The sequence below is a fragment of the Solanum dulcamara genome, chromosome 5, assembly GCF_947179165.1.
Source record: "Solanum dulcamara chromosome 5, daSolDulc1.2, whole genome shotgun sequence".
Classification (NCBI taxonomy): Eukaryota; Viridiplantae; Streptophyta; class Magnoliopsida; order Solanales; family Solanaceae; genus Solanum; species Solanum dulcamara.
This window is the reverse complement of record NC_077241.1, coordinates 66,615,147-66,632,801: the sequence shown is the minus strand read 5'-3', so window position 1 is coordinate 66,632,801 and position 17,655 is coordinate 66,615,147. Positions and strand designations below refer to the sequence as shown.

General features: G+C 36.6%; 1 protein-coding gene across 4 annotated transcripts in view; it reads left to right on the top strand.

The window, feature by feature from the left end:
• LOC129889408 (uncharacterized) overlaps nt 1–17,655 on the top strand; it is a 61,834-nt gene that overhangs the window by 2,742 nt on the left and 41,437 nt on the right. For all 4 annotated transcript variants that reach the window (XR_008766907.1, XR_008766908.1, XM_055964692.1 and 1 more), the window contains 5 exons: nt 5,400–5,678; nt 5,885–6,052; nt 6,209–6,424; nt 7,251–7,345; nt 7,860–8,031. Coding sequence is in view for 2 of the 4 variants with exons in the window: in XM_055964692.1 (XP_055820667.1) it covers nt 5,400–5,678; nt 5,885–6,052; nt 6,209–6,424; nt 7,251–7,345; nt 7,860–8,031 (930 nt within the window). In the remaining 2 variants the exon portion in view is untranslated. The remainder of the gene's footprint in view (nt 1–5,399; nt 5,679–5,884; nt 6,053–6,208; nt 6,425–7,250; nt 7,346–7,859; nt 8,032–17,655) is intronic.

Below are 17,655 nucleotides of genomic sequence, written 5' to 3'. Positions count from 1 at the left end.
CGTGGGAGATAGTATATGACCAGTGGATTAGTCGATGTGCACGAAAGTGGGCCCAAACACCACTGTCATAAAACAAGAATCTTTAAGTTGTTATTTTCTCCTCCATTGCTCTAATTAGGTCTACTAAATTCTTTACAGAAAGTTAGCATCACTCTAATTACTCCTTTTCTAAAAAGGTTGACCTTGTACCCATTTTAAATTTGTCCCAAAAAAATTGACATCTTTCCTTTAATGAATTTCTTTTTTCTCTTTCTACCAGTTTGATTCAATATAAACTAACTTCTATTTATATTGTTTAAAATTTGATTTGGCATCTTATCAACTACCCGTTCGACCATTTTTTCACTTGAAGCCATTATCCGTAACAATGTCACAAGGTTAACTACAATAATTTTAAAAACTTTTACTCTTAATGCTTGTTCATTGGGCTGAAATGAGTAATTTAGACGCCTTGCGATGTCTTAGAAGGATAATTATTCTCTCTTAGATTTGGGAAGAGGGTATGATATATATTCATGAGGAAATGTGATTGTTTCTCCTTACAAACAGAAAGAGTTACAAAAAAGGTCAACTTACCATCAATTGCGAAATGTACAACTCATAACCAGCTGAGAGACTGTGCTGTCTGTTGGCCAGAAATATTGAAAGTGAAGCTTTATAGAAGGCTCTGTTTTCAAAAATTGATTATAGAACTATCACTTGCTTAAGTCTCTGTTTTAGATTCTAGCACCATTTCCTGCATTACATCTACCATCCTGAAAAAATCTCTGTACTTCTGTTATACTACCTAAGAGGGCTATTAAAAATGACACAGTAGTCCGGCTGGCCCTCAACTGATGTTTGAATTCCATCCTTGTCTACAATACTCTTTTCCCACAAAGCTTGATCCTTCTTACCAGATCTCCATAGGACTCCAACTCTTACTTCAGGTGTAACGTTTTCCTAATTACCACAATCTTTTGGTGAGGGAGGTGGTCATGGGGTTCCTGCATGTATTGGTGTGGATTCTAGGTGCCTAGAAAGATGTTCTTCTTTGCTTGGTTGACAACAGTGAGGCCGATTTGACTAATGGATACTTGAGGAAGAGGATGATTACATATGTTAGCTAGTGATTTATGTGCAGAAGTATATGCGAAATGTGGATCACCTCTTATTTACATTAATCAGGTGACTACCTGATGTCCCGATGTGGTGGGTAGTCTTGAATTGGTTCGGAATGCAGTGGACAATGTTACATTTAATGTTTGATGTGCTACATATTTGAGCCTTTAGGAGAAGGAAGAGAAGACATAAGACATGTAATGTTTACCCCCTAGTCATCAGGTGGATCCCGCGTAATGACAAAAACAGGAGAGCTTTTTAAAGAACTGAAGATGACTTCGTATATAAAAGGAATAACCGATTATTCTTAGTTAGCTTTTGGTGCACCCATGTAGTTCCTGTTTATAATGAAGGTTGTGTGTCCCTTGTGTTGTTGTAGGCTTTTACTTTTCGATAAACTGCTTGTTTCTTTTCAGATCATTAAGTTTATTTGCCTTAAAAATGTTTTCTTTTCCTAATTAATGAGATTGTGCTTTTTTTTACCTTCCCACTCGTGTTCCACATAAAGTTTGGTTACCAATTTTCTAACTTTGTTGCTACCCATTATCCATATTAAAGACATAATGGGTTGAAATATGGACATGGTTCTTCTAAATTCTAACTAATTCTCCCCTTATAATAAGTTTCTCTTAGGCCACTTAACTAACTTCTTGTCTATTCATTCGACCATTGAATTTCATAAAACACAATCCTTGGAGTCACCCAAAAGTAGTCCGAATAAGTCATCTGAAGGGAACTAAGCTTACAATTGCAATTGAGGAATTCTGCTAATGGTTCAATATTATCCACCTTGCTTGTTAGAATTATGTCAGACTTCTTCATATTTATCCTTAAACCCAAACTGGTTGAAATTCTCAAGTATAATTTGCAGATGATGCTGTTGATCTGCCTTGTTATCACATAACTCAAATATCTTCCACTATTTAAGTTGACACTTTATTTTTCCATTGAGATCAATTTGCTTCTTGTGATTTTAGTTTCCCACTTCTGTAATGATAAATTCTGCAGATACCCATTTTCTCGATGAGTATAGAATACAGAATTTTGCCCCCAAGACTCGTAGTATAGAGATTCTCGGGGGTCATGTTTATATCCAAATTTAGAAATCCCTGCACGGGATACCCGCTTACCTGAATAGATTGAAACACCAAAGGTGAATAGGTAGGCCAGCCAAGCTTATCAGCACTACCCCTCTTCACAGTCCAGCTTGATTCCTGTTCTGTCCTTTGTCCCTTATGTAGAATTCTGTTTGTTTCTTTGTAATTGTATAGCTTCCGCTTCTGATGGTAATTGTATAGGAGAGAGTGTCACCTTCTATTCTTACTCACCTATAGCTTCTCGCCTTTTCAGAAAGTTCTTGTGTGGTTCTCCTTTGTATTGTCTGAACAATATTTTCTTGTCTAAATCACTATGTTGCAGTGTTATTAAAAGCCATATTTTGTCGCTTAAATCAACGCAGTGATGGAAAACAAGTTATTGTCTCGTGGTTGAAGCAGTGCACCTCATAGGTGAAGAATGTCCTTCGGACTGTAAGGTGCAAAATGATCAATTAAAAGAAGTTGATTCTTTGAATTTCATTTTCAGAAAAGTAAAAAGAAAGAAACTGTTTTATATCCGTTTGAATTCTAGGACACTCCTCACATATTCTTCGCATGTATAATTTTGATGGTCTTGTTGTCTTTGTAGTCTTCTTCTCGAGTTTGTACCACCTACTTGTTTGCTACTTCCATTCTCTGTTTGCTATTCTTTTTATTCACTTCTTTTTTCTTCTTTTTCTTCTTCTAGTTTGTGAATCCTCTTATGCTACTTTTTATTCTAGCTTCTTTTTTGCTTCTCCCTTCTATTGTCTTACTTTTTTTTTGTCCCAATTTATGCTGACACTTTTTGCTTTTCGAGATTCAAACTTCTTAATTTTGACTCTACAATTGTACATAGAATCTTTTGTTTTTTCGAAATAAAATTTACATATTTGGAAACTGTTAGAATATGAATTGAAAGAAGAATAGTATATACAATCCTACTTAGAATAGGAATAGGAATAGTATATACAATCTTACTAGAAAAATGATTAGTATATAGAATCCTACTTGGAAAATGATCAGTATATAGAATCCTATTTGAAATAGGATTGTATTATAGTGTCTAGAAATAGGGTTTTAGTGTAATTATGTAGAGACACAATTCAATAATATTTTTCTCATATATTTCTCACATGGTATCAAAGCTAGGTCCATTCCCATTTAGGCTCCCTGTACACGTTCGAGTTGGGCCAGAACATGGGGGGGGGGTGTTAGAGTGGGTTATAAAGTCTCACATTGGTTGGGGATTGGACTGATGGTTTGCTTATATGGACATGGGCAATCCTCCCCTCATGAGCTAGCTTTTGGGGTTGAGTTAGGCCCAAATGCCATCTTTACATGGCAGCTATGCAAATCAAATATGATTTTTGTAGCGCCGTGCATCTTTCTGGATTACTTTCTCATATCTGATTTGTGTAGTTCCGTGCATCTTTCTGGTGACTCTTCAGATGTGACTTACGCAGTTTCAAATTTTGTTAATGTCATGCAAAATCCAACACCACTTAAGGTCCAGCAACCTCCTACGACCAAAGCCCAACCAACATCACTGGTCACAAATCCCTCACGCGCGGCTAGATCTAGGGTTCCAGCGAGTGTCGGTGCGTGAGCATATTTGACCAGTTTTTTGTTTTTTTGTTCAATATCGACTCGTCTCTTGTTTCCAAGATGATCCATAGATTTTATACTAGATTTTAAGCACTTTCTGATGATTGCTGCACTGAGAAGAAGTCTACATGGAGCCACTTCTTACTTTTGTTGCTCGGGGGGAGTTTAGTTGCCTTTGTATATTGATTGCGCAAGTTACTCTATGGTTTGAAACAATCTTCTCGAGCTTGGTTTGGGAAGTTCAACACAGTAATTCAGGAGTTTGGCATGACTTGTAGTGGAGCTGATCACTCTGTGTTTTATCAACATTTTTCATCAAATCTAGTGTTTCATGGGAGGACTAAGCACATTGAGATTGATTGCCAATTTGTCAGAGAAAAGATACTCTTAGGCGATATTGTTACAAAATTTGTGAAGTCAAGTGATCAACTTGTAGATATCTTCACCAAGTCCCTCACCGGTTCTTGTATTAATTACATCTGTAACAAGCTATTGGATGCACCAGCTTGAGGGGTAGTGTTATAATATGAATATGAACAAGAATAGTATATAAAATCCTACTTAGAATAGGAATATGAATAGGAATAGTATATAGAATCCTACTAGGAAAAGGATTAGTATATAGAATCCTACTTAGAAAATGATTGTATTAGAGTGTCTATAAATATGGTCTCAGTGTAATTATTTAGAGACACAATTCAATAATATTTTTCTCATATATTTCTCATAGAAACTACGTAAAAAGTATTATAAGCTAGATCAATTAATAATTTAAAATATTTCAAAGGCATGTGAAAGAATGCGATCAAAGAATAATTCGTTTTGACTCAAAATCCAAACACCGTCACCTAAATTGGGATGGAGGGAGTAGTGCAAAATCTAAAGTAATTAAGCAGAAAAATAAATGTTGTAAAACTATTTCTTTTATGTGGCTGATTATTTAAAAATTGAAAATTAATTCTTCGTATCAAGTTAGCTTTTTTGGGTCCTTGTTGGAGTTACATGTTGGTTATGCTTAGATTAATATCATTATTATTATTACAGTACCTTTAATTATATTCGATGTTGTAATACTAAATTCCTAAATTTGTAGTATCTTTTATGTTATCCATAAAATTATCGCTTTTTCAAAGAAGTTTGCGCTTCTTTTTGTGACTTTTGCTTTAACCCTGCAGCTCTTTTCATTATATTTTGCGTTTTCACTTCTAAAAATACTAATGTTGGAAACTGCTGTATACAAGAACAAATTGCTGAACTACTATATTTTTGTATGATTTCGTCTATCTCTGAGTGAAGATCTAAATCAAAGCTAGCTTAGGGCGGACAACCCACATATTCTTTTTGATAACCCAGAAATTCCCCAGTGCCAATGGCACACAGTTCGGAATTTGATGGATAATGGCTCGACCTTTTGCCCTTCTTCACTTTAATACCAGGTTTTTATGTGCGACAGGGTTCAAACACGTGATATGCGCCTAATTGACACATCATTTCCTGCGCCCTTACCACCGGACCAAAGCTCTAGGGGCACAACCCACATATTTATTTTTGAAGATACCTAATAATATGCCCTTAATAAGTGGAAATGAATGCTTACTTCTTGAGTATTTACAGGTTATTCATGATGAAATGCTCTTGGAAGAGATTGAGAGTGTCAAAGCTTTTGAAAGTGATCAGATTCCTCTACCTCTTCAGCATCTCCAAAAATTTATCCAAGAACTGAATTCTGAGACAACTTTAAACAGCACAAATTCATTGCGGGAGACTGTTATTACTTCTTGCATGAGAGAAATGTACCAGTACGCTCGTGTTCATGGCGTGCATGTATTGGAATGTGTCATGGACACTGCCCTGTCTGCCGTGAGAAAGGAGGATCTGCAAGAGGCTAGCGATGTACTGTTCACAGTTAACCTTTTGCGTTTTGTATTCAGAAAGCCCAGATATTGTCTAGATTTCTTTTGGTTTGAGCATAGCAATGGCACATTCTTATACTTCTCAAAAAAAAAAAGAAACGAAAAAGAAAAAAGAATGGCACATTTTGATAGTAACTCACTTTTTACTTTTTTCTAAGAAAAACTTTCTTATCCTTTTCTATGTAGATTCTTTTGCTGTTTCCCCGGCTCCAACCTCTTCTAGCCGTCCTTGGTTGGGATCTTTTGTCTGGTAAAACGGATTTAAGAAGGAAATTGATGCAGCTTCTGTGGACAAGTAAATCACAAGTTCTTCGTTTGGAGGACTCTCCACATTATGGGAACAGATCAGATGAGGTAGTTCCCGTGCTTCTGTTATGATAGAATGGAGCTGGCTGCTGTTGTCTCCTTTTTCCCCTTCCTTTCTAATGTTTTCTCTGCTAGTTGCATTATGTGCTTTCATGAGCAGATACATTTGTAGGTTTTCACTAAAACTACCCTTTATTTTGGCAGGTGTCCTGTGTTGAACATCTCTGTGATCTCCTGTGTCATCATCTTGATCTTGCTTCTTTTGTAGCATGTGTGAATTCTGGCAAGTCATGGAGTTTGAAGTCCTCGCTACTGTTGTCCGGTAAAGAGTTTATGCAGCAAGGAAATGAAGATGTGCAATGGGATCCCTTTGTTGAAAATTTTGTGCTGGAAAGATTATCTGTACAGAGTCCTTTGCGGGTAAACTCTATTCTGTCCTTCCATGATAGAACTTTACTGTTTGATCTGCTGACGTGTTTCACAGGATTCTGGATTTGTTTAATTTTTTGGAAAAGAAGTATCTTTTATAGAAGGGAAGTTTTAACAATAATTGAAGGGAAGCAGCTTGTTTTATGTCCCACCTGTTCAGTTATTTTGTGCCCTACTTGTTCAGTTTAAATCTATATAGTTTTGCTTTTTTTATTTTTAAAAATATCTTTTACTTACAAATTTGGATTGAGCATTTCATTGAAATGCATTTGCATTTACCCAGTGCCTTGATTACTTGCCTGCCGTTGAGGCTGAGGTTGCATCTGCAGGTGTGTGTATGGATTGTATGATACTATTGGAAAGAAGATCAAGTTAATGTTGCCTCTCTTCTTGATATACATTATCCATAAATTCTAAAAATTCTTTAAAATTTGAGTGGGCATAGTTTGTCCAGAGATGAGGTGGAGAAGTGCTAATTGGTACATGTTCACATGCCTCCCTAAAAAGATAATCATACTGCCTATATTGACCAGAAAACTAGAAATAAGTAGAACCAATCTGAGAGCTAGAAAATTTAAGTTTAAGATTATCAAAGTATATTTTTGGTAAATGATTGCACAGATTACTTCTCTCTTCTATCCGCCCCCACCTTCTCCTTCTCCTTTCTCTCTTTTTTTGCTTCTATTATGAGTTTGCTTTTCATATATCTTAAAATGGTATCTTTCTTACAGTTACTTGCTACGTAGCAATTGCTGATTTAATTGTTCAGTTTCTTGCTTCATAATATTCTGGATTATAATCTTTTGCCATCCTCTAGGTATTATTTGATGTGGTTCCAAGCATTAAGTTTCAAGATGCTATTGAACTGATCAGCATGCAGCCAATCACTTCCAATCTAGCAGCCTGGAGGAGGTGTGGTGACTTACTCTTTTGCAATGTGTTGTTGACTTTGGGGTCAATGGATGTTTATGTTGAAAGACATAATTAAATAAATAAAAGTATGTTCTCTCTAACAAGTTAAGATTTTAAGGGGTCGTTTGGTAGAGTATATTAACAAAAATAATGCATGCATTAGCTCTATGTATTAGTAATACCTTGTTTGATATACTTTTTTATGCAAGCATTAGTTATACACTCTATTGTGTATTAAAGTGTGTATTACTAATATCATGGAGTTCTAGGTATTAGTAATGCAAGAAGATATAATGCATGCATTAGCATGGTTAAAGACCCAATTACCCCTCAAAACCCTTTTTACATCTTTTCCACCATAATTGTGGAGAATATCTTTGTAAATAAATATCTTTGTGCAATGCATGCTATTTGTAATGCACCTAACCAAACAATGCATAAGAAATAATCTTTGTATTATCAATGCAAGCATAACTAATATTATTTCCGTTTTTTCCATTTGTATGTTTGGTAGGATGGAAGACATTGAACTCATGCACATGCGTTATGCTTTGGAATCTGCTGTCCTTGCACTTGGAGAGATGGAAAAGAATATGGGGGAGGGAGTCGGAAATGACCAGATCAATTTGTGCTACCTGAAAGATTTGAAGAACCATCTTGATGCCATCAACAACATTTTCCGCAAGGTGTCTGCTATCTGAAAATTTCTTATGTCGTTGTTCTTGCTCTGTCCTTGTCTTCTGTCCTTTTATTTCAAGCATATTTAGTTATTAATATAAGTGAATTTATAGTATGATGAAAAACATGACCGTGTCTGCAAAGATCATGCCACTAAGCTGGTAGAGAACTTTTAAACTTCATTCTCACTAATAAAGTAAACAAAAATGTGAAAATATAATGCTTGTCTTTGATTTTTTGGATAGTTCTGCTTTCGAATATTCAAATGATTCACCTAGGATACTATTTAACTCCTTACTGTATCTATTCGGTTGCTATGCATGCCAAATAGGTGATGTCTACAGATGTTAATTGGGGAGCGGACTAACATCCCTCAATTAATGGACAGCCCCTCTAATTGAGTAATTTAAATTGAGTTGATCTGAATCACATACCATATGATGTCCTTTCTTTATACTTTTGTTTGGCAGAATGTCAGTGTTTTAATTAATTCAAAGAAGGTATAGTGTTCTAATTTAAACAAGTGAAGGGTTTAGGAAACTTGGATTGTCAAAAGATAGAGAATAATTTGGAAGACCAAAGTACCTTATAAGGTAATCTATTTTACCTGGCTATTGGCAAAGGAAGCAGTCCTCACTCATGAGAACCTGAACAAGAGGAAATTCAATCTCTGCTCTAGATGCTACCTATGTGAAGAACAGGTTGAGACAGTCAACCATCTCTTTTTGCACTGCAAATGGACAGACCAGCTGTGGCAGATGTTCATCCATAAGAGAGGAAGATCATATGGGTGAAACGTGGGAGAATTAAAGAAGTGGTAAGAAACTGGAATAGAGATGTCAATGCAGTGATGGAGGAGAGATGGACGATGGTCTCAACATGTATGTGGTGGTCTATATGGAAAGAGAGGAATCAAGTAATCATAGACAGCACAGATGTTTTTAATGCTATTGACTGGATGTAACTAGGAATACTAGGATTTTGTAAAGTCACAACTTTTGTGAAGGGGGACTACACTTTGATATAGTATACCTGTGGATATATAGAAGTAAAGTTTACCATGCTCCAAAAAAAAGACAGAGAAAGAATGAGCAGAAAGTATGTTGTGAATATCCTGAGCAGTGTCTATATGCTTGGAGGACAAATTGGAGGTAGAAAGAGAAACCTCTGAAATCCTCGTTCCTCTGCCTTCCTATATTATGAACTCTGGAAAAACTAGACATTCCCAGAGATATTTGACCAATCCAACCTGTTTGTATAGAGGATTGGGTGTCTTTCGGAGAAAACCATATTTTGTAGATTTCTCTATCATAGCAATAGCCCGATATCTGTGCACTTGATCGTGCAATTACATCTTGTTTCTTACTTTTCAAATATTTACAAGATTCTAACACTCCTCCTTAAGTTGGTTCATAAAAATCATATGTACCAAGTGTTCTACATCTATAACATGTTTTGGGACCGACAAGGAACTTAAGTCCCATTTGTTTGGTATTAAGATTAAGACATCTGAATTTGAATGCATATCCGAATGATTATGATTATTGTCTCTGGATATGAATACTAAATGATTACGATGGTTTATTTTCAACATTTGAATATGCATAATTTATTTATTTTTAAACATAAAAAATATACAATTCAAATTTTAAAAGTAATTAAATATTAGAAAATGTCTAAAAATTTAATAAAAATAAAATAATTATTTGATAAAAAAAGAAATATTTATGTTCACTATGGTGAAAATGGTTTGTAGTAGTGGTGGTGGTGATGGTTGGTGCTAATAATGGTAGAGATGGTTGTTGTTGTAGTGACAGGAGCAATGATGGAGGGGTTGGTAGTGGTGGAGTTGGTTAATGTTAATAGTTGGCGGTGTCGTAGCCACTTGTAGTGGTGGCTGAAAAATCAGTGGTGGTTGATGATAGTGTTGGCGGTAGTTGGTGGCGGTGTTACTTGGATGGTGGAGGTGGCGGCAGTGGTGATGATGATAGTGGATATAATTATAATGATGGAGGTGGTAGGTGTGATAGTGATTGACGATAGTGGTTGACAACAATAATCGTCTGAAGGTTGTAATGGTAGATGTGATTAGTGGATGTGGCTGGTGGTTATGAACAAAGTGGTGGTGAAGATTATCCACACAAAAATAACTCTTAATGATATTAAAACTTTGTTCAAGATCTTAATGATTAACACCTATTCAGTCCAAATAAGTGATTAAATGTTAATGTAAACAAATGCATTTAATGGTCTAAGGTATGAACCATTCAGATTTAATTTCCATTAAGTACAAATAAATGAGGCCTTAATGAATATCTGCAAGCTTATCAACGTCATCTCATGACCTCATGAACTTTGTGACAATGTCTCATGAGGATTATGTTTTCTCTGAGGAAATGACAATCATTTTAATGTGTTCATTACTCCCTAGATTTGATGCAACTCCAAATTGAAGTTCATTTAATTGTTGCTTTATCTATATGAGTTTACATGTAGCATAACTCGATATCTGCTTATGCACTTGATCTTACAATTACACCTTGTTTCTTATTTTTTGAAGACACCAAATTTCCCCCAATTGGACTGCAATATCTAGAGTTAGATCATTTGCCAAAGAGTAACATCGCCCTATTTGTATCAGTATATCCAGCAATTTGCTCATGCCCTCGATCTTCATAAGTAGCCCTCCCTCTGAAACATTGGTGGCTATAAATACTGCATTCCAATGACTATCGCAAGGAGAGTCCAAGAACTGACTTATAACTGTTACTGGGAAAGCAATGTCAGGTCGAGTTACAACAACAAAATAATTTAATTTGCCTACCAACTTCTTATATCTTCCAAGATCACTAAGAGGGGGCTCCTCTTGACCTAGTAAAAACTTTATATTTGGATCAATCAGAGTATTAATAGGACTATAGTCTGTCATTCTTGTCTCCTCAAAAATATCAAGAACATACTTCCTTTATGCAATGGTAATTCCTTTCCTCTTGCAACGATGTGGGTTATTTAGAGAGAGAGAAATAGGAGAGCTTTTGAGGGGTAGATTCGAGTTTTACTCAGTTGAGGAGTAGTCTCCGGTTACTTATTTTCTTTGGTGCACCCATAAAGTTCCTTGTTGTATAGGAAATTGGGTGGGGTTTGTAGAGAATCATGTCTTTTTGTAGATCGTTTACTGTTTTTGCCATACCCCTTGAACATGGTCTGTTTTTTGTCACGTTTATGAATGAAATACTACCTGATAAAAAAATGAAATGATGATTTTTGATCTGGATTGAGCAACCTCAATACCAAAGAATTAACTCAACTGGCCAAGGTCCTTGGTGTCGAAGTGCTGAAAAAGGGGATGTTTCAGTTTGGTGATTCCCTCTTCTCACTACCTGTGATGACTATATAATCAATGTAGATCACCAAACACATGCACAAATCTAGAGTTAAATGATGATAAAACACATAATAATCAGCTACAATGCGAACCATGTCAAATTCTGAAATAACTTGCTGAATTTTTCAAACCATGTTTGAGGGACAGCACAACATGTTACTAAAGTTCCCCAAAGCAACAAAACCTGGTGGTTGCCCTACCTTTTACGTATACCTCATCTTCGAGATCCCCATTAAGAAAGGCATTTTTAATATCTAGCCCGACAACCATTGATAAAGAGACGAACTGAAATAATTTTTGCAATGGGAAGGAAGCTATCACTATAGTCAAGTCCAAGAATTTGTATAACCCTTATTTGCTGTGCCTTTAGCCGATCAATCTGTCAATCAGGGCCAACCTCACTATATATTTTCAATCAACAATCAACAACATATGTACCCAGAGGAAGAGGAACAAGCTACAGATATTACTTAGAGTATGATAACTCAGAAATGTATAGTTAGCATTAGGGTTTCGAGTAGAGTAGATACCTTTTGAGTGGCAATAGGACTATGTGGAGACAAAATTGCAACAAGCAAAGAATTTGATGTTGGGCGTAAATCGTCTGGACCGGATAAAGAGAACGGACATCGATGATAAGTCAAGAGTGGTTTACTTTGCAAATTAGCTACGAGGTTATGGGAGGATGTTCTTAGATGGTTTGGAGTTTCTTGGGTAAAGACAAGATCCGTAAATGAGTTGATGTTCAGTTGGAAGAGTGGAGAAGAAGGCACAAGGCTTGGAATGTTACTCCTCTTGCTTTAATATGAGTCATTTGGAAAGAGAGAAATATGAGAGCCTTAGAAAGAGTGGATATGAGCTTTTCTTAACTCAGGAGTAGTTTCTGATCTCTTATTTCTTTTGGTGCACCCATATAGTTCCTGTTTGTATAGAGGATTGGGTGTCTTTTGGAGAGAATCATATTTTGTAGGTTCCTCCTCTTTTGGTATAGCACTTGTATATGACCAAGTTGACCCTGTTGTTATTAATGTAAACTTTTACTTGATAAAAAAAAACGTCAAGCGTAGTGGAGGTCCAGCTGTAGAAGGTGGAGTGGAAGTAAAAACAAGGAAATCCTGAAAGGTGGAACTTTTACAATCCTAGATATTCAAAAGAAGAGGGTTCAAAGTTCGGTTGAGTTTCAAAGAAAGTAACATTGACAGAGATAAGGTATTGCTGTAGGTGAAGTGAGTGGCACTGATATCCTTTCTTGACCCTCGAATAACCAAGAAAGATACACTTAAGAGAACAATGAGCTAACTTGTCTTTTTTTGGAGGGAAGTTAATGGACAAAACACGTGCTTCCGAAGACACAAGGTGAAAGAGAACATACGTGATTGAGGAAACACAGAAAATAAGATGCGAGTATTGCATACCCCGAAAATGCAGTGCAACATATGCATGTATAAGAAGGGTCCGAGCTAAAAAGATGCCTATTCTTTGTTATTGCTACCCCATTTATTGTGAAGCGCAAGGACAAAGTGTGATGAACAATCCATGGGAATTCATAAATTATTGCAATTGAAATGATAGATACAGTGCATTATCACTGTCGTAAGTACGATAGAACACCAAACTTATTTTGTATTTCAATACAAGTATGAAATGTAGAAAATAGCTCGGAATGATCTATTATTCCAAAATTCAAGAAATCTTGAGTACTCATCAATGTTGTTCTTTTAACCTAATATGAGTCAATAGATTGACTTAATAACATTATTTTGGGTCAATGAGGGTATAAGTTGTCTTGACCAACTCCAATGGTCATTGTCTGATTCCTTTAGCTAAGATAACAAATGAAAGGGATTAAGAATAAGTAATGACAAATAAATGTTATTTGTTATCCGAAATGTGGTTAGAATGACGTGAGTCAATGTCCCAATGGACAATAGTGGTAATGGATTGAGAGATATAAGCAACATTGATTACTAGAATGAGCAATTGAAGCTCCTTGTATAGATGTCTGCTTACTCACTTGATATTGAAGGAAGTCATTAAATTTTGCCTCAGATAAAGAGAAAATATGGTTGGTTGGATTATCGGTGGACTCGGCTTGAGCAACATGCAGGTTTGTGGAAGATTGACCATGCAAAGAGTAGCATTTCTCATGATATGGCACAATTTGTGACAAGTTACATTCTGGCCGAGTTATCGCAAAACGAGCTCCACTTCGATTTTTAATCTAAGATGCTAGAATAGAAAAAATTGCTGATGTCACATATGACCAGACGAAATAGTAGGTGTTGTCGTGGTGAAGTAGGTTGTTCTGCGAACCATAATAACCCAGAGAATAGATCATCTTTTTCACAGAATTGCCACGGCTCACAAGAGGTTTAATTCTATTGATACTTTAGAAGTGGAGGGGGCTAGCATATCAGATCCTGACACTATGAAGTTTTCCATTTTGGATTTCTATCAGAAGCTTTATAAGGAGGTTGAGGATTGGAGACCTGATTTTAACCTTCAAGGTACCATTGACATTGATAGTGAGGAACATGGATGGCTATGAAGAAACTTTGAAGAAGAAGAAGTGTTTGAGTGCATCAAAAGTTGTGCTAGTGACAAGGCACCAGGTCCAGATGGATTTCCAATGAGTTTTTACCAAACTTTCTGGAGTGTTCTGAAGGAAGATAGCATGAAGACTATGCAACATTTTCATGATTATCAGGTGTTTGAGAAAAGTCTTAATGCAACATATGTTGCACTCATTCCGAATAAAGTTGTTCAATTAAGGGACTTTAGACCCATTAGTATAAGTGGTGTATACAAAATCATTGCCAAAACATTAGCTGAGAGAAGGAAAAAAGGTTGTGAGCAAGTTGGTGAACAAACATCAAATGGCTTTCATAAAGGGGAGACAAATCATGGATGTTGCTCCCGTAGCTAGTGAATGTACGAATTCTAGACTAAGAGGAGATGATCCAGGCATAATGTGCAAGCTTGACATAGGCATATGATCATGTCAACTGGAAGTTTCTCCAAAACATCCCCAGACGGATGGGCTTTAGAGAGTGGCTGAAATCGATTGTTTTTTGTATCAAAACTGTCAGATTCTCTATTTTGATAAATGGAGAACCTGTGGTTTTTTTCTTGCTTCTGAAAGGGGGCTCAGGTAGGGTGACCCTCTCTCACCTTTTTTTTTTAATAATAGCTATGGAAGGTTTTAACAGCATGACGAGGATAGCCATTCAGAATATGTGGCTGACTGGTTTTAAGTTGAGCAACATAGCAGGTGTGGACATGGAAGGTTTTAACAACTGTTTATTTGGGCATGCCTTTGGGTAACAAACACAAGGACTTGGTGATATAGGATGGGATAATTGAAAAGATAGAAAAAGTTAGCAACATGGAAGACACAATATTTGTCATTAGGGGGCAGAATTACACTGATAAATTGTGTTAGATACATTGCCAACCTATGTTATGTCCTTATTTCCTATCCCTACTGAAGGAGGGAATAAGCTAGATAAAATTGAGAAGTGATTTTGACGAAGGACTACACTTGGTCAAATGGGAAATAGTCCAGCTCAACAAGATCTCCGGGGGACTTGGACTAAGGAACTTGAAAGTTCAGAATGACTATTTATTGGTGAAGTGGTTATGGAGGTGTGTGGAGGAAGAGCAATCATTGTAGAAGGAAGTGATACAAAACAAATATGGGCAAAGTAGTCACTGGTGTACCAATACAGTCACCAACACCTATGAAGTCTCAGTTTGGAGGACAATCAGGAGTCTTTGGCCTAAATTTTATTAAAATATTAGCTATAAGTTGGGAATGGCAGTAGAATCTTTTTTTCCTGGAAAGATGTTTGATTGGCCCGTCAATACTGATGATTTCCTATCCAGATTTCTTTTCCTTCTGCAGTCAACCTGAAGCTACAGTGGCAGATAATTAGCCCATTCAAGGATGGGAGATCACCTTCAGAAGGCATCTGAATGATTGGTAAGTGAATAGGCTGGCACAACTCTTGCAAAAAATCAGCAGCTTCAAAAGCACAGGTCCAACTCCTGACACAATCAGATGAAAAATGCAACTGATGGGATCTTTTCAGTGAACAGAATTCATAAAGATAATGTGAGGGAGCAATCAGGATGTGAAACAGGGCCTTGGGAGCAGATCTGGAAAAGCGTAGCACCTTCTAAGGTTAAATGTTTCTCTTGGTTGGTGGCTAGGAAGGCTTGTCTCACTCAGGAAGCTTTGACAAAGAAGGGTTTCCAAATTGTGTCCAAATGTATTCTATGTAATGAGGCAGAAGAGACCAATAGTCACCTTGTTCTACATTGTAAAGTCACTTCACAGATTTGGTCTTTGTTCATGAGCTTAACAGAAATTAGATGGACAATGCCAGAACATACTGCTGATCTTTTGAGTTGCTGGATTAGAAGATCGGGAAGCAAAAGTCAGAAGAAGTGGTGGAGAATAGTCCCAGCTTGTATTTGGTGGACAGTGTGGAAAGAAAGAAATGATAGATGTTTTAAGGATAGGTTTAATTCTATTCAGAAAGTGAAGTGGAATGGCATAGGTTTAATTCCATTCTGAAAGTGAAGTGGAAAGGCATTGTATCCTTTTATTTTTGGTGTACAGAAAATAGTCTAGAGGATGTAGAACAGTTAGTTGATTTGTTAGGCTCTCTGTAAATACTCTCTGTTTTTCGGTTCTTTGGTCCTGAAACTCTTTGGAGGTCTCCAACATGTCCTTAATGCTGAGGAATACAACATTAGCAATTTTCAGAAAAGATCATCCATCGTAGGAGAGAGTCATCCTAAACCTTAAAGGTATAGCATGGACAATGCCAGGCAAGGTCACAGAGGCTCTTAGCAGCTGGGAGGGAACATGTTCACATGCTAAGGATAGGAGTAGATGGAGAATTGTCACAGCTTGTATCTGGTGGACAATCTGGAAGGAGAGGAATTCCAGATGTTTTGAGAGCTTAGAGAATGATGTGCAGACGATCAAGTTGAACTTCATATTACTGCTATGTTTTTGGTGTAATCAGATTTACTCTAAAGATACTGTGTCTATCATAGATGTTCTAAGATTCTTTATAGCTAGAGAGGGAAGACACTAGAGCTCTATTGTAAATATGGTTTCAGTACTACCCAAGTACTGTTTTGATCCCTGATATGAAACAAAGTTACTGTTTTCAAAAAAAATTTGGTCACACACTATATCAAGATCAAGCTTAATACGTGTCAAGACTGAAAACATCTTCTGACATTGCTCCAATACCAGTAGTAGCGGGCATCAACTCATTAAACTCTTCAATAACTGCCTGAACCTGTCCAAGATAGGTAGACATAACCAAATCTCGCCTTTTAATGGTTATTCAACAAAGAAGGTTAGTCGGGAATTCATATTATAAAAGCGAGAGATGTCATTTGTGTAAAAACCACGAGCCTTTCTCCAAACTGAAAAACAAGTTTGGAATGGACAAAACAGAGGTATGCACTTTGAATCAAATAGACTTCCGCACCAGGTATAATTAGCATCAGTCTTTTCCCCTTTTTCCTAACTTTTTCATCAATATCCTCATCCTGTTTAATTAATTGATCTAGAATGCCTTGTTCTTCACACCATAATTGAACTGAAAAAGACCAAGATAAGTAGTTCATATTACCATTCGGTTTGAGTGACATTGTGATGTATCCAAGGAACTTCAATAGATATATCAAAACTTCAAGAAGCAACCTCAAATCAGTAGTAGGAGACTGTTTCCAGAGTATTATAATGATCCCAAGTGCCGAAAGTATAGCAAGAACTGTAAAAAAGAAAGGATTGTTAGAAATAAAGAGAAACATGCCAGAAAGCAATTGCCTGGTTGGGAAATGGTTGGAATGCAGTGATACCTGGATGGGTAGGTCTGGATTTAGGAAGTGGGTCCCAGGGAAGAAAGAAGCTTGCTGAAAAGTTGCTGGGAGGCTTGTCACACGTTGGCGCATAGTTAGATCTCATTGGAAGATTTTCCCTTTTGCACCATATGTGACAAATTGGCATCTGGGTTCTACTCGCCCGAGTGTCGCATTTCTATCTATGGTGTTGGTTGTTGTGCAACACTCTCTTAAGGCAAAACAGGCTTAAACAGTGGCCAGAAAATTAACATGATGATTTCTTCCTGACATCACTTGTAGATGCATAGTGAGGAATATCTCATAACTTTGATACCATGTGAGAAAGAAGAGAGAGAATAGAGAACACTGCTTGATTATA